Below are 12,898 nucleotides of genomic sequence, written 5' to 3'. Positions count from 1 at the left end.
AATCGGTTCTTTTGCAATATGTTGTTTTACTATTTGTAATAATTGAACAGATAAAATCATGTCCAAATGTTAGTCCATGGTTGCAGAGTGCTTTGAAAATATAAAGCACCATATAAGCACTAAGTAGTACTATCAATATCAAATAAAGACATGCATGGTCATTTATTTCATTATATAGTAACTATGACTTTAGGAACTACATTGTTATACTGATAATACAGTATCCATATTGCACTGTGCAACAAATCTACTGCCGCCACCATTTGTGTTCATCTGTCTTATAAAGTAAACTTTCCTGAAGTCTCTTGCACAGTTGAATTCTTACAGCCATAGTGAGGATTGTGTACCATGTGTTATGACAGTCTCTGCTGGAGCTGGCTCAGACAGCAGTTATTGGTACTGCAGAATGGGCACATTCTGTCTTCAGTTACAATGGAGAACAAAATGAGTGAGTGTTGCTGGGGACAGCTGAAAATGAGTGCAACTCTGAAACAAAATGTGGCAGGACTCAGTCTCTAACATGTAGAAACACCGAGACAAGCTTCCTTCCCAACATTTCTGTCAGGTCAGTTTCTCTAGTTAACAGCCAGGACATTTTTTCCTACTTACGGCCATAGAAAGATCTTCAGAGTTGCCCCCGTTGCTGTAGTATGACACCTCCAAACTATTGATCTTACCATTCTTCATGAAGCCGACCTGTGTAAAAACAGTCCCTTCAGGTTTATCCTCACTAGTTGCTTCAGACCGTACAACCCATCCTACTGACATCTTGACAAGAAGATCTCACTCCTCAGGTAAAGAAGACAAAATGTCATAGCAACAACTTTGTTCCAAAAGAAAAACCAAACCCTGAATGGCCCTCATGTTGATAAAAGGTGGCAGCTTGTCAGGCCTGGGGGGTGATGTCTTCTGCTTGGTCACAGAACAACTACATCATAGACAGTACCAGTGGAGGCTTCTCTCACAAGGGGTCCCATCAATAAGCCTCAACCTTCCCCCAGAAGAAACACCTCTTGAGTGAGTGTCATTCATTCATGGTGGCCAAACACTCTTTTTTTCTCCCAAAAGAAAAAAGTCATATATAAAGAGAAGCTCAGTGGGGTTTTGAGAAGACATGAGGTAACAGAACTTTACATCAGTGAACACTAACAAATTCATGGCCAGCTAAAGAGTGTTACATTTGTCAATATGCCACATGTTGTGGTTGCAGTGGAGACAGAACTTAGATACTTCTGCTCCAAAAAAGCTCAAATGCTTCCTTCTTGAGCTAAAGGAGAATCTCAGTTAGGTGTCAGCAGCGTAGGGAATATGACCCAGGTGAGCCTCTCTGAGTCTATCCAGTACATGTCAGTGACATACACACTAGCTAGTTCATTACAATACCTCACTACTTAATTACTCTCATTAATGTGACATTATCTAGATAACAGATGTATATTTCTTCACAATATCTGTGTACCTTATAGTGTCCCAAAAAGGAGTGTCTCCCACCAGTAATCAGCATATCCTCATCTCGATCCAGCATGCATCGTACGGGGTGACCAGTCCTGTTAAAGGATACATTGATCATGCTGAGATCATGTTGAGTCTGAAACTTGCTACCTTCTTGGCACAAGGAATGACTTCTCTCTTTTTGTAAGATTTTTCATTACAACTAAGCTGCAGATTGGCAGTGGCTGCATGAGCTAGGAAACAAATCACCTGGATTATTGTCTTTCCTCTCAAGCAATTAGCAGTATTGATGGGCAGGAGAGGCTAAGATCTTTCTTCTTATAAAGTGGGATTTGGTGTTTTATATTCTTGCAATAGTGCCTAGATACCAGGGCTTCTTAGAAACATGGGTACTAATCATTAAGTAATTCATCATTAATTAACATCCTCTAGCCATCTTAATTATGTAATGGTGCTAAGAGCAACTAGCCTTCTGTTTGACAGCCTGGCTTTAGCTGTTTAGTTATTTAAGCGAGTTTACATTTCATCCCTTAGGAGGAAGAGTTGTTCTTCCTTTCTAATGAGCCTTCTGCCTTTCCTCTGCTTTTTCTGAGGTTTCAGAGCAGAAATGTCCAGGGATATGAAATACTTTATGTGGTTTACAGAGGAAGAACAAATAAATTGTTTTACTGATTCCTCAGAAAAGGCAAGAGATGTTTCTCTACCACAGCAACTAACCCCAGTGGACTCCATCAAAGTTACTGCCGCAGCACAGTCTCCAAGCAGTATCCTCGGCAGAATGCATCCCAGCTTTATGACGGGTTGCACACACATCTCTCACTTCAAGGTACATATTCAGTTACAAAAATGGAAACTGGACAATGAGAGATGGGCCCCCATCAAAGCCCCAGAAACAAAAACCTTAAATTTTGAATTTGTTTGAAATCCTGATCCAAATTTTACAAATGACCATGCTCCTTATGATGGTCTGAACCAAAACCCCAGATCCAAACACCCCTGAATTTGGGGGCAATTGACATTCAGGTTCAGTATTCTGTAGATTGGGCCCATCTCTAGGTACAATCAAAAGGTCAGAGGGTACAGAGAAAGAGCAGGCAGAGAGACACCAGTGGTGGTGTGGGGATACTAATAACAGCAAGAATTAGGATGGGGAACTGGTTGCCATATCCGTCGGTACACAGTGTAGCTGAGGTGAGGTTTGTGCTGGGTTCTGAAAGCGGCTGGGAAATCAGTGAAGTGAAAGAAAGGGACCAAGCATTTCAGATATAGTAGCTATATGGAAACACAGAAGGATCAACAATGCGGCTTTATTTCCTTCAGGTTCCCTCAGTTGATATTAGAGATGGCTATCATCCTGCTACTCTGCCCATCCTAGTCACATGTATTAACAAACCATTCAAGGGCTGCATCTGCTTGAAAGCCATTTAAACTCCCCTTTCCAGCTGAGGATCCCATCAGTGACCAACCCTAGGGATTCTCAACCCTGTTAAAAGCCTTTGGGAGTAAGAAGCTGAGAAAGATTCTGTCCAGGAAGCAAGTGTTTCAGCACCAGTCCTGAATCAAAAGCACTCTGACCTTCCTCATCTTGTTAAAAAGGACAATGGTATGCGACTCCTGGGTCTATGAAGTAGGTGATAAAGGAGCCCACCTCTCAACAGCAAAACTTACTTGAATGCAGCCACAGCTACTGCTGTTGACAAAAGAGTACTTCTGGACTCCTTGCCTCCAAAACCTCCTCCCATTCTCTTCACTCGAACTAAAATTCGATTCGCCGGGACCCCTAATGCACTGGCAACACACTCCTAAAGGGAAAAGGAAAGAGGTTAGTCATGCAGGCAGCAGTGAGGGCACTGGCAGCTAGAAATGAAAACAGCGTCTGTCTTAACTTTCTCTCTCTCCTATGTCTATAGCATCAGCACAGACACTGTGGTCATGGGGGGAGGATCATACAAGGAGACTGATGGATAGATAGATAAGACAAAGCCTCCAGACAAGTTTGTGCATTATCTCCACCTGCAGCAAAGGCTACCTGACCCTGGCTCTGTGTTTTTCAGGCAGGAAGCTTGTAATAAAGGAGCTGGAATCTAAAGTCATCTGCTCGCTAGGTTCCTTACCTATCAATACAGTCTTTTATCAACTTAAGAAGGAACAGAAGATTTGCCAGGCTGGATCAGACCAGCAAGTCCACCTAGCCCAGTATCCTGTCTCCAACAGTGGCCAGAACCAAAAGCTTCTGAGGAAAGGGTAAGACCCCTGCAGAAGGCAGATGTGCGATAATCTACCCCGCACATAGACACCTGGATGAGACCTAATAGTTTGAGATAGGCCCAAGATCTGAAGCATGAGGTTTAATATCCATTCCAAAAGTTTTACCGTAATTAATAACAAGTATGGATATTCCCAATAGCCATGTAAAAGTCCAGTCTCTTTTTGGAGTGATTGTAGAGCTCACTGGAGGTACATTATTGGCTATCTGTCTTCAAGGCTTTAATTTATCCATAAGCATACAAAAGCACAGGCAGAGCTCCCCCACATTTCCCTGCTTGGTCTGAAGTAGGGTGACCAGATGTCCCAATTTTATAGGGACAGTCCAGATATTTGGGACTTTGTCTTATATAGGTGCCTATTACTCCTCGTCTCCAGTCTCGATTTTTCACACCTGCTGTCTGGTCATCCTATTCTGAAGGGATCACCCCTACAGAGGAAAGGGTCATTCCAGTTAATTGGGTTTTATATTACCCCTGTCTCTGTAGTGCAATTCAGCCTCTGTGCCCATTCAACCCTCAGCCTCTCTGCTGAGATAGCCAACAACTAATGCAGGGATGGGCAAACCTTTTGGCCTGAGGGTCACGTCGGGGTATGGAAATTGTATGGTGAGCCATGAATGCTCACGAAATTGGGGGTAGGGATGTGGGAGGGGGCAGAGGCTCCAGCTGGGAATGCAGGGTAGGGCTGGAGATGAGGAGTCTGGGGATACAGGAGGGGGCTCCAGGCTGGGACCAACAGTTTCAGAGGGCAGGAGGAGGATCAGGGATGGGGCAGGGGGTGCAAGGAGGGCTCAGGGGTGCAGGCTCCAGGCAGCACTTACCGCAAGCAGCTCCCGGAAGTATGTCCCCCCTCCGGCTCCAAAACACAGCAAACCCATGACCCTGCTCCCCATCGGGAGCTGAGGGCCAGATCAAAAGGTCTGATGGGCCAGTTGTGGCCCACGGGCCATAGTTTGCCCATCTCTGGATGAGTGCAAGCTAAAATGGAAGGGTTTTTTGCAACATGAACACTTGCCACCAGGAACTGGATTGCAATTGGTGACCTAAATGTAAAAGACTTTATAGCCTAGTCCCATCTCTCTGAGCCAGCTTTCTATTTTCACACAAGAGAAATCTAGCATCTATTGCAGATGAATAGTTTATCCCAGTCTAATAGGAGTGATCTCCACCGCACCAAATTCACCATGGACAGCTGGGTGAATAAAAGAAGTTACCTGTGTCGTGGTAGGATTCTGGGTGGACACAAACAGTTCCATCTCTCCATCTTCACCTTTAGGCACGGCAATGGCGCAGTTAGTCTCCAGATAAAAGTGTTCCTGCCCACCAATGTACATTTCCCCTACAGAACCAAGGAAAAGGTTTGAAGAAACATGCAAGTCTGTGATGCTACAGGGCCGTTTGCAGCTCTGTCCCCTTTCTGGTCTCTCTGAGTGGACCCCCTCAGGTGATAGGCCTCATGTCTTTATCTGTTTTGAGGTGGAATGTCACAAGTCTCACACTATTGGACCAGGATCTGGGTACAACAACCCATCTATGACAGCTTATTACCCTGCAGATTCAACCGGATACCTGTGTTTCTTTCCTTCGGGAGCCAGTAACCAGTGATATATAGTGACCAAACAGCCTTCTTAAAACCAAATTTTTTATTTAGCAGTAGGAACAAAGCATTAGAGAAATGGAATTTTAAGAAAACAATCAAGTCTACACACCTGGCTATCTTATCTAAGGTCCTACTATCCTATAATGGTTACCCTAGGCAGACACCGCACAGCGGGTTCCTGTGTCTGATTCTCCTTCACCTTTGGGAGAATGTCCTTTTCAATCCCTGCCAGAGTTCTTTGTTCTCCTGTGTTTGGCAAGCCATGGCTATTCCATGTCAAGCTAGTTCCAGTGGCTGGCTGGAGGCTGAGGCAGGCGTTCCAGCTAACACTTCTGGCACTGTCCCTGAACAGCTCTTAATTGTTTGCAGATAAGTGGCTATTCTTCTCCTTCCTGCCTATATTCCAAAGATGCCCCTTTTGAGTTAAATCAAGATATTCATACAGACCCCAATAACTAGGTGTGATGGGGTCTCCACCCCACACATGACTTGAGGGAGTTAAGGTGGCCAGATGGGTCAATTAACCCCTCTGGCTGCACCTGGAGGAGGAGTCAGGGAGCAGGGATTGATTAAATGAGTCTCAGTTGGACAGGAACAGTAGGGGACTGTATAAAGCTCAGGAGCTGAGAGAAGAATGGTGCTGCAGGGAAGTAATCTGCAGTCACTCCCTGGGAGAAGGCAGGTGTGCATAGGGCCAGAGATAGGTAGCCTACAGTTCCTCCCTGGGAGCAGGGAGTTTGGGCTGCCAAACCCAGAGAAGGAGGAGAGCCAGAAAGATAGGAGAGGCTTAGGGGAAAGGCAGCAAGATATAGGATATCAGCAGCCAAGCTCTGCCCTGAGAGGGCCCCAGAGCTGGAACCTGGAGTAGAAGACAGGCCCGGGTTCTCCTGTCAGTCACTGAGGAAATGACACACACCAGGTGGTGGAGAGTGGACTGCCTGGGCCAGTTTGCCTTGAAAGACTTTGATACACCAGAAGGGGAGGATCAAAGTGACCTGACCGGAAGGCCAAGTCATTTACGGGAAGCTGCAGCTCTTGGAGTGAGAGGGGCCACAAGATGAGAGAAGAAGATGGGTGGAAAGACCGCCAGAGGAGGGTGCAGCACCTGGATGGAGCTAATCCCCAGAGCAGCCAGGAGAAGGTGCCCTAGTGGTGAGTGCACCCTGCAACACTAGGTCATATATAATATTAATAATTTACTACAGGACAGCTCTGTATTTGTCACAAGACCTAAAGCCAAAAGTCATTGGGGAAAACTTTCAAAAGGGACTATGCCCCCATTTTAAAAAGGGATTTAGGCACTTAGAAGCCTAAACCCATTGATTTTTAAGGAGACACAAGCTTCTGAGGCCTTATCTACATGGAGAAACAGACTGAAATAAACTGTTCCGGTATAGCTCTTTGTTTGAGCATTCTATTTCTGAATAAAAGTTGCTAAGTGGAGTAATTAATTAGCCTATAGTTAAGTGACTTTTATTCCAGAATAGTGTTCACACAGGGATCTATTCCAGTCAATTTCTCCATGTGGATGAAGCCAATGTGTCTAAGTCACTTAAGAAAATTTGATATAGAAGCTTTTGAAAGTTTTACCCATTGTTTATTTACACAGTTAATGAAACCTTGTGCCCAGTCCAACAAACCTTATTTACATGATAAATCTTACTCATTCAATTGCTTCTCTTGATTTCAATGGGATTTCTCACGTGAAGGTTGCAGGATAAGGATCTGTATCTGTTCGAAAAATAGAGTGGATATCTTTGTGCTCACCTTCCACAACACAATCGGATTCTTCAAATCCTTTCTGGACATTTCCTTTCTCAATCTTCTTTGGAGACTGATAAAAGGATTGTTTCTCAATAGCTTCCTGAGAAAACATAGTTACACATTAAGGTTTCCTGGAAAGATAGTAGATCAAAATATTTCAACCAGAGTGGCATCAGTACTTTTCTCTGATTCGCGAGAAAGTATGTGGGACAAAGCCAAGAAAACCTGCTTGAGACTAATTACGTTTTTAATTGTAAAGGCCTGTTGATATCTGAGTTAGGGCTAGTCGAAAATTTTCCATCTAAATTGTCTTTGACAGAGAATTGGGGTTTCAACAAAATATTGTGAAATGTCTGCTTTCTGTGAAAAAAAAATTTTTTTAGTGTTTTGGCCAAAAATAGGAGTTGTCATTTGCTCATCATGTTCCCATTATTCTCTGTGGGCTGAGATCCCCGGCTGGACTACATTTCCTATAATGCACCACAGACAGGGAACCTGTGATGCATATCTTCCCCTCAGCAAGAGAGGGAGACAGTGATGTATTATGAGAGATATAGTCCCATGAGGGATCCCAGCTCCTGAAAAGAATAGGGCCACAAGAAGCAAACTCCCATTTTCAGCCTAAATATTGTTTGTTTTTATCCCAGTGGAAAATTTTCACCAAAATGAAAATGCTTTCATTTTTGACAAAAATTTCCATTAGGAACAAAAATTTGTTTAGACCAGCTGTAATCTGGGCCCTTCCATGATCTAACATTTTATACTAAAGGTCACATCAATTATTTGATAGCCTCCAAAAATGAACAGTTTTCAAATACAGTTTGTGAATTCATAAAACTTCCTCATAAAATACTCCAAAAACATGAAAAGCTCCATTCAAGCTCTGTCAATGAAAGATATGTATATATCTATCCACTTTATACCTGTACAGTCAGATAAACTCATTTCATGTTACAAGTCACATGAACATGCAGCACCTACCATTACAAAATTCACTAGAATCCCATGAGCAGCAAAGAATGCTGCTTTTACAGATCCAGACTAACACGGCTACCCCACTGATACTAGAATCCCATGGTAACTTTAAATCCTTAGAATACTTATAAGTCTTATCAGTATTGTTTCTCTTATCCAGGAGTGATTTATGATTCAATATTGCCATTTGCTTGTATCATCAGAAACACACGCAATGGTCACGAATTGTATATACACAGAGTTCTGCTTTGGAAATTAGATGACTGATTGTATTTTCATGGGTTTGTTCTCAATGTGTCAATGGATATGTATAAAGTAAGTTTCAGGGAGCATTTCCCTAAGTTCATTAGTCTTAGAAAAGAGGCAAAATGTTCTGCAAAGTCTCACATAGAGTTAATACAGTAATGTTGTTAGAGGGCTCAATTTTCCACTCACACCGCTGCAAATTAGGAGTAACCCCAGTGAAGTCTCACCAGGTGTGCCGTCTGAACCAGGCCCAGAACATTGAAAATGAGCCAAATTCTGTGCTGATATACACCTGGTGCACACCCATTGACTTCACACTGACTGCACTATTTCACAGAACTCGAACCATTGCCTTCACAACATGGTATGTATTGGAGCATTCCTAGAATACTCCAGGAGCTGGCTGAGGAGATATCTGAGCCATTAGCGATTATCTTGGAAAACTCATGGAAGACAGGAGAGACTCCAGAGGACTAGAAAAGGGCAAATATAGTGCCCATCTATAAAAAAGGGAATAAGGGCAACCTGGGGAATTACAGACCAGTCAGCTTAATTTCTGTACCCGGAAAGATAATGGAGAAGATAATTAAGCAATCAATTTGCAAACACCTAGAAGATAATAAGGTGATAAATAGCAGTCAGCGTGGATTTGTCAAGAGCAGGGTAACAAGCCTCGTGGATGTGGGGGGAGCAGTAGATGTGGTAGGTCTTGACTTTACTAAGGCTTTTGATACTGTCTCACATGATGGCCTCATAAACAAACTAGGGAAATACAAAATGGGTGATAACTGGCTGGAAGACCATTCCCAGAGAGAAGTTATCAGTAGCTGATAGTTAAGGGGGGAAGATAGCTCAATGGTTTGAGCATTGGCCTGCTAAACGCTGGGTTGTGAGTTCAATCCTTGAAGGGGCAATTTAGGGATCTGGGGAGAAAAAAAAAGTTGGGGATTGGTCCTACTTTGAGCAGGAGGTTAGACTAGATGACCTCCTGAGGTCCTTTCCAACCCTGATATTCTATGATCCTAAGCTGGAAGGACACAACAAGTAGAGTCCTGCAGGGCTCAGGTCTGGTTCTGTTCAATATCTTCATCAATGATTTAGATAATGGCATAGAGAGCACACTTATAAAGCTTGTGGATGATCCCAAGCTGGGAGGAGTTGCAAGTGCTTTTGATGATACGATTAAAATTCAAAATGATCTGGACAAACTGGAGAAATGGTCTGAAGTAAAAAGGATTAAATTCAACAAAGACAAATGCAAAGTACTCCACTTAGGAAGGAACAATCAGTTGCACACACATACAAAATAGGAAATGACTGACTAGGAAGGAGTACTTTGGAAAGGGATCTGCGGGTCATAGTGGATCACAAGCTACACGTGAGTCAATAGTGCAACTCTCTTGCAAAAGAAAGCAAACCATCATTCTGGGATGTATTAGGAGGAGTGTTGTAAGCAAGACACAAGTAGTAATTCTTCCACTTTACTCTGTGCTCATAAGGCCTTAACTGTCCAGTTCTGGGTGCCACATTTCAGGAAAGATGTAGACAAAATAGAGAAAGTCCAGAGAAGAGCAACAAAATTATTAAAGGCCTGGAAAACATGACCTATGAGGAAAGATTGAAAAAAAACTGGGTTTGTTTAGTCTGGAGAAGAGACAACTGAGAGAGACATAACAGTTTTCAAGTACATAAAAGGCTGCTACAAGGAAAAGGTAGGAAAATTGTTCTTGTTAATCTTTGAGGATAGGACAAGAAGCAATGTGTTTAAATTGCAGCAAGAGAGGTTTCAGCTGGACATTAGGAAAAACTTCCTAACTGTCAAGGTAGTTAAGCACAGGAATAAATTGCCATGAGTGCAGGGAGATGGACTAGATGACCTCTTGAGGCCCCTTCCAGTCCTATGATTCCATTCCCAAACAATATAATATCAGAGATTTATTTTGTTTTATTTAGGCTCTTCTACCATACCCATCAGGATAGAGCTATGTCACAAATGCTAAAAACATGAGTGACTTAATATACAACAATCCAATTAGCCAAATTCAGGAAAACAGGACTGAAGCAGGCATTACAGGGTCTTAGACTGACTAATCATATGATCAAATCTGTGCCATCCTACCTGAATGGTGACAATAGGTGTGAGGGCTTCATATTCGATCTTTACAGCTTTAGCAGCTCTTCGGGAATGTTCATGTGTGTCTGCAACCACTCCACCAATGATATGGCCAATACAAGTGACCTATGCATAAAAAGAGATTCCAATACTCACCATAATAAATCACTGAAAGGCTCACATTGATTTCTTTTTGTGCAACATATTTTTTGAGCAAATAATTAAAACCAGCTTCAAGTATAGTGAGAAATATTCTGATTTTATCTACCCTAGTGTAAATCCAGCTTCATGATTTGTTGCCACCAACCTGGGGCTTAAGAGTCACCCAGACAGGTGGAAGTCGGTAAATACTCATATCCCACTGCATGAAAACATGGCACCTTCTATCATTGGTAACAGGACTGGGTGAGTTTGTTGCAGCTGTCTGCAGTTTAAAGAACATTCAGGGGCAGAAAACCTGGCCCCACCAAAGTTAATAGCAAAACTGCCATTGACATCAACAGAGTCAAGATTTCACTCCACATATTGCAGAGAACTTCCCCAGATGTAGTTAACCCTACAATCTCCTGGCCTTTTATATTCCATACAGACTACTTTTTTTAAAAGGATAAGAAACTACATACTGTGTTATCTGCAAAAACAGGTTCATCACGAGCAATCCCAGTGACATTACTCCCAGGAATATCTGTAGCAGAGACGAAACACACAAAACCGGGGACACTCTGGGCTTCAGTTGTATCTATAGAACTGAAGAAGTGAGGAACACAAACAGCAGAGAATTACTATTATTCTTGTACATGGCACTATAAATTTGCATGGCATATTAAAGATTCTACAGGGCCTGATTTTCTGCCCTGACTCGCTTGCCCTCTGTCCAGTCATTCACAGGTGTGCAGGCAGGTGTAGAGTGATGCCAGATCAGAATGGTAACACTTTGTACTGCTTTAGCACAGGTGTAAATGGCTACACAAGGGGCAGGGCAGTGAAGAATCATGCCAATGAAATCCAGGAGTCGGGATGGTCGAACACTCTGGAAGGCTGACTGTCTGGTTGTCGTCAACATCAAGAAATTAGTAGTTCATAAAGGAATATATTTAGATCCTTCTACAATATGCTACTCTGAGAGATAAGCATCTCACTCACATGAATTGTTAACCAATAAGAGAATGCATAAACAAGATATCTTAGTTAATTAGATAAAATAGATATACAGAGAGAGAGCTCTTTGTATTGGGTTAGTTGGGGCCATTTTTCAGCTCGCTTGTAAACCATTTACACTTGCCTGTAAGTGTGATTACAATTTAAAATCATGTAAACAGTCTGATAAAATGGTTGTTTCAGCAACCACTGACAATGACATTTAGCTAAAACTTTTTTTCTGCAGAATTCTGTTTTCAGCTACTGCCAATCAAAGGTGCTTCAGTCATCAATGAACTCTTAGTACACCAACATTTTCCAGACAAATGCATGCTAAGGAGGATGAAAATATCTATTATTATGGTTAATACAGGAAATAACTATTAAATACTCATGTGGTGGTTTTAATATACTGATTTCAAAGTGCTTTCTAAAAGGTATGTACGCACTATTATCTCTGTTTACGGAGGGGAACTGAAGCACAGAGATGTGGAGTGACTTGCCTAAGTTTACACAAGGAACAGAATCCAGTTTGCTTGACTTCCAGTCTGACTCCCAACCACTGAATTAATCTACTTTTCCAGACAATACTGTAATACACATCTTTCAGATAAAACATAACACTGTTTCGGCCTTCTGATCATTGTGGTTCTTAAAAATCTCATGGATCTTTTTGCAAGAGATGGTTTGTGGTTGGATGTGATGGCCAACTAGCCAGTTATATTTTGCCTAACTAAATTCCCCTCCCAGCTGCTATGTCACATTCCAGGTCTGACTAATAGTGCCAGGACTGATCTCTGTATATAGTTTATGAAACATGGGATTCTTCTGGGACAAAAGGTGCAACATAAACACAATAAACAGATCAATTTATCAACACTGAGATGCACCCCTCTCTGAGGAGAAACAGGGCCGGTTGTCTGGACGATGCTTGGGTCCTAAGTGTTCATTTATGATTGATGTGCATTTGAATGGATATGAAAGAAAAGGAACATCCAAAGACAAAAGATTTCATTAAATGTCTTCATTGGTCACCAATAAGGTATTTAGCCAAACATTTGTCTTCAGAAGCTGTATACAGACGTACCATTAAATGTTTGGAAGTGATGGATGGAACAATGACCAAAAAACTCATTGAACAGTTGATTTTTATATAAAGCTTTTCATAAAAACATATTACAAGAGACATTAGAGCTCACTCTGCAGCATTTTGTGATGTCAACGTGTAATTGCCTGGATTATCAATGGAACCATTTGACATAGAAAGGGCTGTGGTTTGTTTGCCCTGACTGAATGATGTATTGTCTTCGGCAAAATAGCTGCAGTATTATCACAGTCTGTTGG

The 12,898-nt window shown here is 42.2% G+C and overlaps 1 protein-coding gene across 4 annotated transcripts in view; it reads right to left on the bottom strand.

Annotated features, from left to right (window-relative positions):
* XDH (xanthine dehydrogenase) overlaps positions 1–12,898 on the bottom strand; it is an 855,537-nt gene that overhangs the window by 26,296 nt on the left and 816,343 nt on the right. For all 4 annotated transcript variants that reach the window (XM_050948429.1, XM_050948430.1, XM_050948427.1 and 1 more), the window contains 7 exons: positions 11,041–11,164; positions 10,424–10,543; positions 7,087–7,183; positions 4,934–5,058; positions 3,121–3,254; positions 1,460–1,547; positions 610–696 (listed from right to left, as the gene is read on the bottom strand). In XM_050948429.1, the coding sequence (XP_050804386.1) occupies positions 610–696; positions 1,460–1,547; positions 3,121–3,254; positions 4,934–5,058; positions 7,087–7,183; positions 10,424–10,543; positions 11,041–11,164 (775 nt within the window). The remainder of the gene's footprint in view (positions 1–609; positions 697–1,459; positions 1,548–3,120; positions 3,255–4,933; positions 5,059–7,086; positions 7,184–10,423; positions 10,544–11,040; positions 11,165–12,898) is intronic.

Source organism: Gopherus flavomarginatus, chromosome 4 (genome assembly GCF_025201925.1).
Source record: "Gopherus flavomarginatus isolate rGopFla2 chromosome 4, rGopFla2.mat.asm, whole genome shotgun sequence".
Classification (NCBI taxonomy): Eukaryota; Metazoa; Chordata; order Testudines; family Testudinidae; genus Gopherus; species Gopherus flavomarginatus.
The sequence above is the reverse complement of the archived record's forward strand: the minus strand, read 5'-3'. Positions and strand labels throughout refer to the sequence as shown.